Genomic DNA, 14,207 nt, shown 5'->3' with positions numbered 1-14,207 from the left:
CAGTTTGGGCAGACTGTGAAACAGGAGGGTCAAGCCACTTGCCCTGAGGCTGCACAGGACTGTGAGACAGACTCCTGACACAAGAGGAAGGGGAAAGCCAGCTCAGAGGGCCGCTCGAACTCTTGACACACTGGAGACTTCAGTTTACCTTGACCTCGAGCTTACTGGACCGGGGATGACCTGCAGCCCTGGGACATGAACAAGCCCCTCCCCAAGGACCGAGGCTCTGGCACTTCCTGCCACTGGCCTTCTCGGAAGCCAATTCTTCCTCCGCACTCAACATTTCATTCAGAACCAGATGTCGGCAGGTCAACACAGATCACACAGTCAACAAACACTTCAGTACCCTCACTCGATGCTGCGAAACTTAACTTTCCATTAAAAAGGCATGTATATATATACACACCGTAACTCAGAGCACAGATTCATAGAAAGAAAAGTTCAGAGGCTCTTGGGAAATGTTGGAAATGGATTAAATATACTTAACCCTAGAAAATCGGCATCACTTAATGCAGGCTGACCCAGCTGGCCTGCCGGTCAAGGGCCTCTTATTTGATTTGAAGCCCTTGGGGGCCATAATTAGCGTTGTGGTGTCTTCTTAAAGTCTCATCTGCTCTTTTGACTGATTTCCAAGGCTGTTCTCTTTCTCAAAGGCTCCATTTGGATGGGCTCCCTGGCTCTGCGGGCGCCCGGCTCCCGAGAGGCGACCGTTCTGAGGATGCTGTGTCCTTGTACACAAGGCCATCCAGCGAGCAAATGGTACCTGGATAGGGCTCCTTTCTATTTTTAACTGGATCCTAAAGTGACTCAGAGCTGAATACATCAATTTGAAAAGAAATAAAAGGGCATCAGCTAGGATGATATTTACTGTCTGGAATTCTTCGGAAAGGTCTCAGCAACTGAAGTTTAATCATTTGAAAATGCCCTTTGCAAAGCAAACAACTTTATTTTCCCCAGTTCGCCTCTCACCTTCAGGTACATCTCATTTGCTTATATATTTAGAAACGCCACAGTTCCTTATCTGACACCAAAAAAGAACTGCTCTGGGTACCTTTTCTTTCCCTGTTCCTTCCCACGCTCACCACTGCCCCTCACCAGAAGCTGGAGGCGTCACCGGAACCCCCTGAGCACATCCCCTAAGGGGTCCACTGCTCCCGTGTTAGAATCACTGGAGTGCTGGCTAAACAGTGCACATTTCCGGGCCTTCCCACAGACTCTGCAGTCCAACCTTTCATTTTTTAAAACAAAAAACGGAGGTGCAAAGATGCTACCGGACTCATTCCCGGTGGCAGAAGACAGCCCACAACTTGCTGGTTCTCAGTGTTCAGCTAATCCCTGCTTGGGACCCAGCTTTGCTGGGGGCTGGGGGCCTCGGGGCAGAGGCATGGGGCAACAGCCAGGGTTTTTAAGTGTAGGTATCTGGGCCCCACCTGAGATTTAGGGGCTCAGCATCTTCCTGGTGTGGAGCCTAGCCACATGCATTTTTGCAAACTTCTACTTTTAAGACGCACAGCCCAATTTAAGAATTGCCCACTGACTTAAATTTCTCCATCATGTTTTGTCCATAAAATGGGGACTGAGTTGAAAAGTAGCAATTCAAATATAAGTTAAACATACTACCATAGTATGAGTAATAATTTCTACTGACAAGTTTGTTGTCAATTTCTGGTCACTTAACAGTAAAAGATCTGGGGACAGGCTAGGCATTAACGAGATTTTTTTTCCTCAGTATGTTTTCAGTACGTCCATTTTTGATCGGGGCTCACCAACTGACCAGAAGACAAGGCAGAAGCTCTCTCTGCCTCTGGCACATGGGAAAAGCTCAGTCATGCGCGGCTCCACTTGTTTAAAAAGGAGATAGTTGGGGGGATGGGACAGCTCAAGTGGTAGAGCGCATGCTTAGCATGCATGGGGTCCTGGGTTCAACCTCCAGTACCTCCTCCAAAAGTAAATAAAATAAATAAATTAACCAAATTACCTTCCTCCCCCACAAAAAATAAAAATAAACTAAAAAGTAAAATAAATAAACAGCAGATAGTTAAATGTCAGAGTGGGAAAAAAAAGAAAGAAAAAATTCTATATCCTCGAAATGGCACTAGTTGAACAAGTAAACTGAATGTCAGTGATTTTCAAATTCATGCCAGTGAATGTGAGTTTTTAAAAAGCGCAAAATGGGTGACCTTCCATACCCAGGACTGTTTAGACCTTTCGCAGGCAGTGGCATCAGGTGGAGGGAGGAACACTTTTCTGGCCCTGGGAAGCCACAGGTACTCATCATGGCCACCCGCCTACTTGACGGATCCGAGACGCTGGAGCTGCATGTGCATGAATTTGCCACCTTTAGTGCAAACTAGGAACATTCTCTTTGGGGGCAGTTATATTGAGTCAAAACCTACTGGACATCTCTGTCTCTCCAGACCCTTAACAACAACATTAGCACCAAATAATCACATTTTCTTAGCAGGTGGTATTAATCAGAACCACATCTATGTCCTCAGCAGAAGACACCCCAGAGAAACTTAAAGCCACTTCGATTTTTTTTTCTTTTTAAATAATATAAAATAGAATTCAGTTAATGTTTCATTTCTCAATAAAGGATCAGTGTCAACAAAACCGCCTCTGACTCTGAACTCTGCTGTACTGTCTGGTAGGGCGTATCTGAAGACATGAGGATCCAGGAGCTGAGACTACTGGGAGCTTATTTAGTCTTGTCCACAGGAAACACTAACATCCACGAGTCCCTCAAAAGCAAATGCGACAGCTCTGAAGTGGGACTTTTAGGTAAACATATTTAGTAACACGAGACATGGCAATCACATCCAACATCAAGAAAGACCCTTTGCTTTTTAGACAAATGCATGGCAGCGTGAAATTCTGAGAGAGAGGAAAGCTTTACTTAACCCGAAGCAAGATCTCACCTTGACCTGGAGTGTGCACATGGCCAGCCAGGGAGCTGCCTGCCCCAGGCAATAAAACCTCACTTCCAGAAATGTAATCAGTGGAGAAACTGATTTACCAAAACTCTTCCAGAGACAATGCTGTACAATTAAATTTTTTTTTTTTGCTTACATAACCCCTAAAAATTTTGGATACTAAGGACCCTCTCTCCCTCACAATTTTAAGTTGACATCTAAAATTTTCATCATAAATTAAATAGTGGCAAAACGTATTTCCTAGTATACTGTAAACACACTTAAAAATAAACTATAAGGACACTCTTTTAAAGATATCCAAGAGACGCTAAACACTGTACTGATATGATACCCACCATCACTCATTCAAAAATACACAAACATGCTCTTAATTAACTGGAAAAATTTTGTTTGTCCTTTTTTCCCCTCTTTGAAATAATATTTTATTTCCACTTCTCCCAAAGAAGCTGATCCTAATTTTTTTTTTTGCTTGGAAGTCTTTATCAATCATTTGCTTATACTTTGCTGCAATAATTTTATGCCCCAAATTGAAACTTAAAAAGCCTTTAAAAGTTCCTGTGACTAGAAACCCCACTACAAGTATTTAAAAATTCTTCAGGACTGATTGATCATTACAATTATTATGGATACATAAATGATAAAACTATATAAACAGAGTAAATGTTTTTATTAACAGTTATTGACTGTAAATTTCTAGATATATTTTGGAAATGTAGCTCTTAAGGGGAGGAGGGGTAATTGGGGTGCTTTAATCGAACACGGCTGAGCCCTGGCACCTCCACTTTGAAAGGTTCTCTGTCACCCGGGGTGGGGTTTAATTGGGGATGAGGCACGCAGTAGCATTCAAAATGGTGGGGGGTGTGCCCTCCTTCTGCAAAGTGCCCACTTCCCTCGGCACCCTTGGGAGGATACATGCCGGAAAGAGGACACGTGTAAGTTGAGTGTCTGAACACCATAGCGGCCCCATGACTGTCTGTGCCCACGTGTTCCTTGCAAATCTAAGAAAAGTTGCCATTTGGAACCTCCCGGTTCATCCTACTTCTCTGCCCCTCACCCAGGTGGTCTCAGCCTCTCCTCTAAGAGAGAGCTGAGCAAATTCCTTAAAATATTGAATGGGGTGCTAACTGAGGAGGCTGCAGACCTGTCCTCTGGTCTTGGTCTCACCCTGACCTTACCCAAGGTTTACTGAGGAAATGACAACAAATCCCACTTTGCCTGATACTACAACTTGGTTTCCACACTTGATTCATGGCTTCAAATCTCATGTGCACCATACAGATTATGCAAAAAGAAATTTTACTCTAAAAATTTCACCTGATGTTTAAATCTTTGTTCTAAAAAAAGAAAAAAAAAAGAAGCATGTGAATGTAAGAAGGAGATACTTACCATATGTGTCTGCTGCAAATGGCATTAGGGAATTTAAGGAATTATTCAAACTACCAACATTAAGGTGGAATATTCCTTATTGACTTACATTAATGTTTTAAACACAGAAAAGTATACAGAAAACAAATGGCAAATGATCCCGCTCCCAAAGAATTCCTGTTGACCTTGAAAACGTAATACACCTGCATGGTCAGAAAATCCCAAATGGAGGTGAAATAAGAAATCTTAATTCCTCTCCTCAAAGGCAACTCAGGATAGGGTAGGGGGCAGGGGGTCCTTCCAAGACAAACAAATGCCCAGATCAGTATTCATCCATTTATCTTCCCTTCCCTCCTCTTTTTCTTTAAAATTTGACCCAAAGGTATCATATTGTTCTGTATCTTGCTTTTTCCACTTAACAAAATAGTGACACACACGCGTCTTTTTTTTTTAAACAATAGGTCCCTAGAATTTTATCACACGAAACCGTATTATACCACAATGTATTTAACCAGACTCCTACTAATGTATTTAGTTATCTCCAGGTTTTTGCTGATAAAAATGTTTCGATGACTATATTTTGGTACATGCTGCAGATGTAACCATTTCCTTAGCAAGAGTCATTTTGAGTTGGAGGATAGTTTAGACTTATGCATTCTAGAAAGGCAGAAACAATTTAGACTTCTGCCAAGATTGTATAAAAGTGTCCAATTTCCCCACACCCATTCAGGACAGGTTATCCACCAACATTTGCCAACAGAATGGATGTAAGATGGTATTTCACTGTTGCTTGAATTTACATTAATTTTGAGTGAGGCTGAATATTGCTTCATATGTCATCCTTTCATATGCTTGATTACTGGATTCTTTTTTCATGGATTTATAAAACATATTTTTGAGCTAAAGTACTAAGCATTTTTTATACATTGCCATTATTTCCCCAGTTTGTCCAATTTATCTTTTGAATATTCTTTTTTTTTCCCCTATGATATAGAAGTTTCAAGGCAGTTGCCCTTACCTGCTGCTTGAGTGCTTCCAGAGATTCAAATTCCAATCTGGCCAGTTTCATCTGGATGTGTCGCGGCTTATCAGGTATGGCAAATGCAAGGATGAACTTAAAAGCCAGGAGTGCATGCTGAAAACAAGAAAGAGTGCACGTTGATGGGGCTTGTCAGACCAGCAGGCAAGGAAACCAGCCAGCACCTAGGCACCCTGTGATCCTACTCAATCTTGGGTCACTTCTAATGACTGGCCTGTGATGTGTCACAGATCATCCAGGTCCATGAGTTAGAGCTAATCCACTCCAATGTGGCCCATTCAATAATTACTGATTTGCTTCACTTCATTCTTTTAAAATCAGATATTCCCCTAAAATGCTACTCTCAATGAAAAATAAAGTTTATTCTGAAAAGGCTTTCACAAAATGTTTTTTTCTACCTGTGTCTTAATCGTCAATGTATTTCAGCATGTAACACTTACAGAGTCAATTCTCCCTTTGCCCAAAAGCATCCTCCCTTGTGCTGTGTGTGAGGCTGAGTTACATGAAACGTACATGTGCCTTAAACAGCAGGTGCCTTGAATCTTCTGTATCCCCAGTAGTGCCTGGTGCAGTTTCTTTCATGAAATGATAATTAATAAATACTGATGAAATGACTGACTGTAACATACTACCTCACGCTGCAGATTCCAGATACTGTGGGATGGAAAAGTATACAGAAATGTAGAGTGTATCCTTTATAACACATAAAGTGCAGCCACTGTCACATGGGAAACTCAGATCCCGGCTATTTTATTCCGCTTCTACGCCAACATCACACAGAGGTTCTCTATAACACAGTAATACGAGGTTTATGATTATGCTTCTTCCTCTGCATGAACAGAAATAAACCAACAAGGGTTGCTTCCACTGGGAAGCCTGCTCCTCAGATGCACAGCTTCAACTCTTGATGCTTTTCTAATTGTAACCAGGATCAATACCCATAGAAATCTGAATGATCATAGGAATAAAGTTGCCTCTTTGATGGCAGCATGAATTACTAAGTATTAAAAGCTGTAAAATAAAATTTAAAGGTAGGAAATCATGGAAAGGCATGGTGAAAATCAGTGAAGGAGATGGAATAGCCTCTAAGAAATGTTACACTGAATTATTGACAGAAAAAGAAAACAGCTGGAAAAAAAATAAGTGAATTCCTTGGTGTGATATTTTCAAGAGGAGGAGGAAGGATGAGGAAGGATAAATGACATGTGGGTATCTCCTGGGAGAAGCATGAAGTAATGAAGGAAATTAGCATCATGCCAGAACAAGCAGTAATTCAATACAAAGACCTGAAAATCAGCAGAACCCCAGGGCAGGCCGGGCACTGCCTGATGCTAACGAGAGGTCTGGAGTGGACCAGGAACTGGCAGTCTTCACTGCAATGTGACTGCTGTGTTTGAAGAAGGAACTGGAAGACACTGACTAGGTGTCAATAGTATGAAAACAAGAGGACAAAGCAGCATGGATCATGACATTATATATTGCAATTCTGAACTAAGTGAATTGAATTAACAGGAACTTGAATATTATCTAGAAAGAATAAATGAGTAATTCAGAAAAAGCTATCCTGCATCAATATTTCATTCCAATGGAGTACTGAGATGTAATTTTATACAAGATTTAACTTCTTCAGAGGAAATGTTAGACAAGAAATAAACAAATTAGTAGATGAAAAGAAATCTGTATTTTTCAGAAACCGTGAGACCTCAAGTTTCCGGAGCCCCACCATGACCCAGTCACTGACCCCCTTCCACCTCTCCTAACTAATCTGTCCCCATTTTCTCTTCTCTGGGGTCTCGGTGGGAATTCCTGAGAAAGAAGGCCCAGCCGAGGTATTCCCTTGTGCACAGGGTCCTGTAAGATGTGTTGACCCTTCTCTGGGAACCCGGCTGGCTCCTGGGTGACTGGGCAAGGCTGCCACGGCCTTGGTGCTCATAGTTTCCACACGACATATTCATAAAACTCTGCTGAATTGAAAAAGTTGGTATCTACTAGACAATTAGTTAAAACAGGAAGTCATTTTAACATGGTAAAAACACTTATGTATCAGTAAGCTTTTGAGTAGCTCCCCATAGTTTATTCTCCTAAAAACATTCTATAATAAATGCATTCAAAAGCTCAGATGGAGAGAAATCATTTTCTTTTGAACTATATTTGCAAAATAGGTTCCTAGTAGATCTACTTGTTTCAAGTTTGTCATTTCCTACTGAACAACTCTAAGGTCATGTGCTTTGAAGGCCCCCCACAAACCACAGAGCCCAGCACTCTTTAGCTGACTCGCAGCACCATGGAGAGCCAGCGGGAAAGCAGCACTGTGTCCATCCACTCTATTAATGCCTAGCGTCCTGGCTCACGGTCTAGGTGGGGAGATGAGGTGGCCATCACGACACCACACCTAAGTGTTCCTGCCAGGCTACATCCAAGGGCCAGGAGTGCTCAGGCCGGCAGATATCCCAAGCACCCCAACTTTCCACAGGTGAGAGACGGCTTGCTGACGGAAGTTAAGTTTGAGCAGAGACGTGATGGATGAGAAGGAGTTAGCTAGGCAGGGGAAGGGGAGGAGGTGTTTCAGAGAGGGGACAACTGTTCAAGGGGGTGGGGAGGGTCAAGAGAGGGGGCCACAGAAGCAACTAGGAGCCAGTGACGAAGGAGCCGGGTAACCAGGCTGAGGAGTGAGGAGGTGCTGAAGGCACGGACATGGGAATGACTCAATCGGATCTCTCCATCTGTGGCAGGGAGGGTGGACGAGTCAGCAGGCAGGTCGGCTGCGTGACCTGAGCCGGGGAAGAGCAGCGGGGTGAAGCCCCAGGAATGACCTGAGGGCTCATCGGCAGAAGACTGGATAGGAGGCTGTGACGCACCCACTGAAGGATTCGCACAGGATGAGGAGCCAGCTGGATGGGAGCAGGGGCCTGTGTGGGCTGGGTTTTTTCGGTGTCTATGGATTGTCTAAGCAGAGACTTGGTCACACAGTGTGACAGAGGGGTCTCAAGTTCACGGGAGGGCTGGAGGCTGAGATCTGGGAGTCACTGATGTCCACGTGTGAGCGGCAAATAAAGCCGCGGGAACAGGCGAGAGAGAAAATATGAGGTGAGCCAAGATGATGGCAGAGGATGGAACTGGGGGGGGGGTTGCGGGGACCAAAACGGGCGTGACTAGCAGAGGGGCGGAGCCAGAGGCAGGCTTGAGGAGAGCAGGCTGGCTGGGTGGAAACCCAGGAGGCTCAGAATTACAGAGCCAAGGGGAGAGAAGGGAGCCAGGCGAGGTGCGTGCTGAAGGCCAAGTACTTGAAGCCTGAGGAGAAACATTTGGGTGTAACCACCAGGAGGGCTTCTGGTGGCCCTGGTGGGAGGGTTCAGCTGAGGGGCCACAGAAGCAGGACTGTGGGTGGGGGGATGCTGAGAACAGACCAGCCAGCCAGGCTACAGGAGGGAAGGGCTGACGGCAGGGTTCTCCCGCTTGCCAAGGAGAGGTGAGGCTGGAGGAGACCTGGGCTGGCCAGGGGTTTGTTCTCTAAAGGTCAAATCCTAAATATGATGAAATGCTTCCAGGGAGGAAGTGAGAAAAGAATCAAAGGTGAAGATCCTGGAAGAAGTTCCAAGGCCCAGACGCAGGGCGCCGGGCCAGGCAAGGGCTTGGCCATTAACAGGTGGTCTGACACTGTCCCTGTCGAGGAGGGAGGGCTGGCCACCAGGAACAAAAGCATGTAAGGGCACTAATTTGAGGCTTAAGAGAAGAATTCTAGAAGAAATTTATTGCTCAGAATATGCAATTCAATGCTTCACATGAGGAAAGACATGTGAGAATTACACAGTGTTCTCACTTTTCCTTCAGAGATCTAATCATAAATCATCAATAAATAGCCTTTCCTCAAAACAGATAATCATAAACCTCAGCAAAAAAAAGAAAAAAGTGTCAAAAAACAACGAAAACGCCAACTTTATTAACTTGACTAGGAGAAAACACATCAACATCTTCACAATGAAATTTTGTTTGGATGGCAGCACTCGGCAATCTCGTTATCTTCAGTCTTTAACAGACATGCATTTACTTGGGAAAGAACACTTATATGCAAAAGAGCACAGGGATCCCACTCCACACTTAACAAAGAATTCCCTGTGCCCTGCCAGGCTCTTCACCCACCTGGTCACCGCTGCCCACGTGCCCAGTAAACAATCCCGACCAGACAAGTTGCAGCTCAGAGAGTCTGCCTTTTAATCGAAAGTCCAGGAAACTGGGGGAAGCAATCACTTTGGATTCACCCACGCTGCAAATACACACAGCGCATGGATGCAGGGCCAGACTGCTCAGACAGTGGCCTTCTCCCACCTTATCTCTCAAAATCTTCTGTCATACCGGTTCCCCCCACTGACTTTGCTACACTCTCAGAAATTCCACCAATTATAGGTTCATCTGGCTTAAGGCACATCATCTTTAAAAAGTGAAAATATACCTCAGAGGGTTAAGGATGATCACCATTCACAGAATTAAGTTAATTAAGTTAATTAGCTGGTGCTGGCAATCACTCTCTGTACTCCCTCCACCCCCAATAACCTTGAGTACTTGGGAGAGGGGTGAGGAAGACACCACTGCAGCTTCAACACAGGGTACCAGCCTCAAGGAAGATGGGTAAAGAGAAGCAGAGAGGAACCAACGCTGAATACTCAGGAAGGGATAAATCAGACACACACTCCCCTTCCTTCTTACTGGGTTCTTGTACCCAGGATCCAGAATTCAAGTTCAGCATCGTGATGTGTTAAGTAAGCTTTTGTAGTCTACCCTAGAAACCTAAATGACATTTATAGAACGATTTCAAAAGATCAGTTTAAAAAATCTTGTTTATACTTTCCATACAGAAAATCTGTTTCCAGGCTGGGAACCACTCTCTGCTAACTGAACTGAGAAAAAAAAATGCAAAAGGCATTTTAGCTATTTTTACTTGTTTTCATAAATAAAAGAAAACCTATGGTAAAATACAAATCTGCTTGGATTTAAAGAAAAACACACTTGAAATGAATAGTTGGACTGGCTTTTCATAGCCAGTATATGAAAAGAGAAGACATCTTGTGGGCCAGGATTGTGATTCTTCACCAACAATCTTCTTTTAAAGTGAAACTCACAAAATTATATCCTAAACAGTGTAAAGGAGGAAAGAAACAGGGAGGGGTGGGGTGGGAGATGGGCAGAATTTTGAAACTAATAAATACAAAGAAGTTGGCTACCCATAACGATATGCTTCAAATAATGATTATAGGGTGTCTCAGTTGGAAAAGAGAAAAAGAACAGGACCAGAGAAAATAAGCACGCAGAAGCTACTGTTTTCTGGTGCCAGCGGTAAAGTATTGCCTACTCTGCCATCACTGTGTTGCTCACCTGTGGTCACGGCAGGGCTGTCAGACACTTGGGAGTCTCATGCCAGGTGCACAGAGAGTGAGTGGAACTGTTTTATTTTACAAAAACTAGAAAATTCATGATATGATTGACAGTAGCAGCTGTGTTTGTGCAATGTGTCCACAACCCTGTCTCTTTTGAAACAGAAAATGCAAATGAGAGTTGAATTCTTGGAATCCTGAAAAGCTAATTCGACTTCTACAGTGGTATGTTGGCTGCATTACCTTTTTCCATTCAGAGCCCAGTGAATAAAAGAGACTCCTTCAAAAAATGCATCCTCTGCTGATTATCAGACAAATTAAAAGTCAAATGCCAATAAAAATTGATTAATGAAGCTGAGATTTAAAAAATTATAGAATTAAGCACTTAAGGAAAAACAAACCTCAGGGATTTTCATTTTAAGGTAGTAGTTCAAGCATGCACATCAACTACCTCCCCACGGTCCCCTGAAATGACAGAATGATACAGTCTAAAAAGAATGAGACTGGAAAACAAGAGAATTTGCCAAAACTTCTGAATATAGGACTTATGGAGTGGAAAGTGCAGCTCACATCTCCTGAGACAAAGGCAGGTCCTCCCAAGGAGCCTCCAAGGGAGGCCAACATCAGATTCAACCCCACAAAAGACAGGAGTAGGGCAGGGAGTCAGCACCAAAGTGAATGCGTGGAAGAACTGCCTTTAGAAAAGATGGGGCTGTAGGAACACTTTCTCATGCCACCTTGTAACATAGTGACTGCAAGTTCTACTCTTGCACTAGAGCCAAAGACCTACCCTTTAAAGAAAGCATGTGGTCTTCTGGAAGGGTTCTTTGTGTGGGGTTGCTGGGGCCAAGAGGGAAGCTGAGCACAATGTCATGCCAGACTCCTACTGAACACGTGGAGGCCAGGGTGATATTAGCAACATGGCAGGACAGGAAGCCCCAAACCTTGTTCCCTGACAGAGACACTGATTTAACAACAATATACAGTCCAAAAAGCCTTTGTGAGAACTCCAGAAAACAGCTAAGAAGTACAGGATTCTGGGCAAGCCCAAAGCCAAGAACAGCTGCATTAAAATGAGTAAGAAAAGCTGCTGGATTTCTCCTCTGATAACTTTTCTCCAAGCTGGCACACTCAACACAATTAGGAGAAAACACCCAGCTTGTGGTTTCTCCTCCAAGGGGGAGAGAGAAGAGTGGAACGTACATCCAATGTTCAAACTTTTCAAGGATTTCCCTAGGAACTGGTTTCTGTCTCAATATACTCAGAGCACTGGAGAGGATTCTACATACTTTGGATGCCTGGGGGGCCAATGAGAACAAAGGAGAGATGGGAGGCTTGTTGAAGTACCAGAGAACCCGCGGTACTGAAGACAGACACCAGAGGGAGCAAGAGAATACAAACTCCTAAAAAAGAAACCAGCTGACCTCCTTAACTGGGAAACTACATGCACAAGTCCAGAAAAAACACATCCCCAGGAAAGGTTTGAGACATTCCCAGAATCTCTAGTTGGGTTGACTGGGGGAGGTCTTTGCCTGTAGAAAGCTAGTCTATAAAGACCAGAAGAGGCGGCTGCTTTTTCAAATCTCAGCAAAAAATAACAAGGAACATGAACAAAGAGGGAAATACGGTATAATCAAAGGAAAACAATAAATCTCAAAAAAATGACCATAAAGAAACAGAGATCTATGAATTATATGGCAAAGAATGCAAAACAATCATCCTAAAGAAGCTCAGTGAACTACAAGAGAACACAGACAACTAACTGAAATCAGAAAAATGACACATGAGCAAAATGAAAATCTCAACAAAGACATAGAAACTATAAAAAAGGAACCAAACAGAAATTCTGGAGCTGAAGAATGCAGTAACAGAATTGAGACATTCACTGGATGGGTTCAACATCAAACTTGTTCAAGCAGGGGAAAAGAAAATCCATGAAATCTAAGACAGGCCATTTGAAAGTATTAAGTCAGAAGAGCAAAAAGAAAAAAGAATCAAGAAAGATGAAGAAAGCTTAAGGTATTTAAGGGACACTATCAAGCACATCAATATATGCATTATGGGAATCTAAGAAAGAGAAGAAAGAGAAAGAGGCAGAGAGCTTATTCGAAGAAATAATGGTTGAAAACTTCCCAAACCTGAAGAATGAAGTGGACATCTCAATTCAAGAAACTCAAAAGACTCCAAGTAGGATGAACCCAAAGAAGCCCAAACCAAGATAACTATAATCAAACTGTCAAAGGACAAAGAGAATCTTGAAAGCAGCAAGACTTGTCACATCATGTACAAGGGAGGTCCCATAAGATTATCAGAGTTCTTAGCAGAAAAAATACAGGCCAGAAGGGAGTAAGATGATATACTCAAAGGGCGGAAAATAAAAACCTGTCAACCAGGAATACTATATCTGGCAAAACTTCCTTCAAAAATAAAAGAAAAATAAAGACCTTTCAAGATAAACAAAAGCTAAGGGAATTTATCACCATTACCTGCCTTACCAGAAATGCTAAAGGGAGTCCATTAAGTTGAAATGAAAGAATACTAGACAGCAACACAAGAGCATATAAAAATATAAAGCTCTTTGGTGAAGGTAAATATATGGACAAATACAGAATACAACTATGGTGGTCTGTACATTACTTTTAATTCTGATATAAGATTTAAAGGATAAGCACATAAAAATAATTATGACTATAAAGCTATGTGAATGAACACAAAATATAAAAAGCCATAATTTGTGACAGCAATAACACAAATGGGGGGATATAAAAAAATAGATATTTTGCATGTGACTGTAGTTTTCATCAGTTTAAAATAGATTATTATAAGATGCTTTATATACTCTCCATGGTAACCACAAAGAAATGCCCATAGAAGATACACAAAAGAAAAATGAGAAAGGAATCAAAGCAAGTCACTACAAAAAATCAACAAAGCACAAAAGACATCCAGAGAGGAAAAGGACAAAATAACTGTAAGACCTACAGAAATGAATAAAATGGCAGTAATAATTTTGTTACTATCAGTATTATTACTTTAAACATAAATAGATTATATTCCCCAATCAAAAGACATAAAGAGGTTGAATGAATAAAAAAAAAAAAAAAACAAGATCCAACTACATGCCATCTATAAGAGACTCACTTTAGATGTAAGGACACATGCAGGATAAAAATGAAAGGATAGAAAAAGATATTCCATGCAAATGGTAACCAAAAAAAAAAAAAAAAGAGCAGAAGTGGTCCTACTTATATCAGGTAAAAGACTGAGATAAGAAACAAAGAAGGACATTACATAATGATAAAGGGTCAATTCATCAGGAAGATATACTAGTTATACATATATACCCCTACCATCAGAGTACCACATATATGAAGCAAAAATTGACAGGACTGAAGGAAAAAAATAGACAATAATGAATAATAGTAGGAGCCTTAAATACCTCACTCTCAATAATGGATAGAGTAACCAGACAGAAGATCAATAAGGAAATAAAGGACCTGA

General features: G+C 42.2%; 1 protein-coding gene across 9 annotated transcripts in view; it reads right to left on the bottom strand.

The window, feature by feature from the left end:
• ANO10 (anoctamin 10) overlaps window positions 1-14,207 on the bottom strand; it is a 221,949-nt gene that overhangs the window by 40,357 nt on the left and 167,385 nt on the right. For all 9 annotated transcript variants that reach the window (XM_032459083.1, XM_032459084.1, XM_032459085.1 and 6 more), the window contains one exon: window positions 5,317-5,433. In XM_032459083.1, coding sequence (XP_032314974.1) covers window positions 5,317-5,433 — 117 coding nt within the window. The remainder of the gene's footprint in view (window positions 1-5,316; window positions 5,434-14,207) is intronic.

This window comes from Camelus ferus, chromosome 17 (genome assembly GCF_009834535.1).
Source record: "Camelus ferus isolate YT-003-E chromosome 17, BCGSAC_Cfer_1.0, whole genome shotgun sequence".
NCBI lineage: Eukaryota > Metazoa > Chordata > Mammalia > Artiodactyla > Camelidae > Camelus > Camelus ferus.
This window is presented reverse-complemented; position numbering and strand designations above follow the sequence as displayed.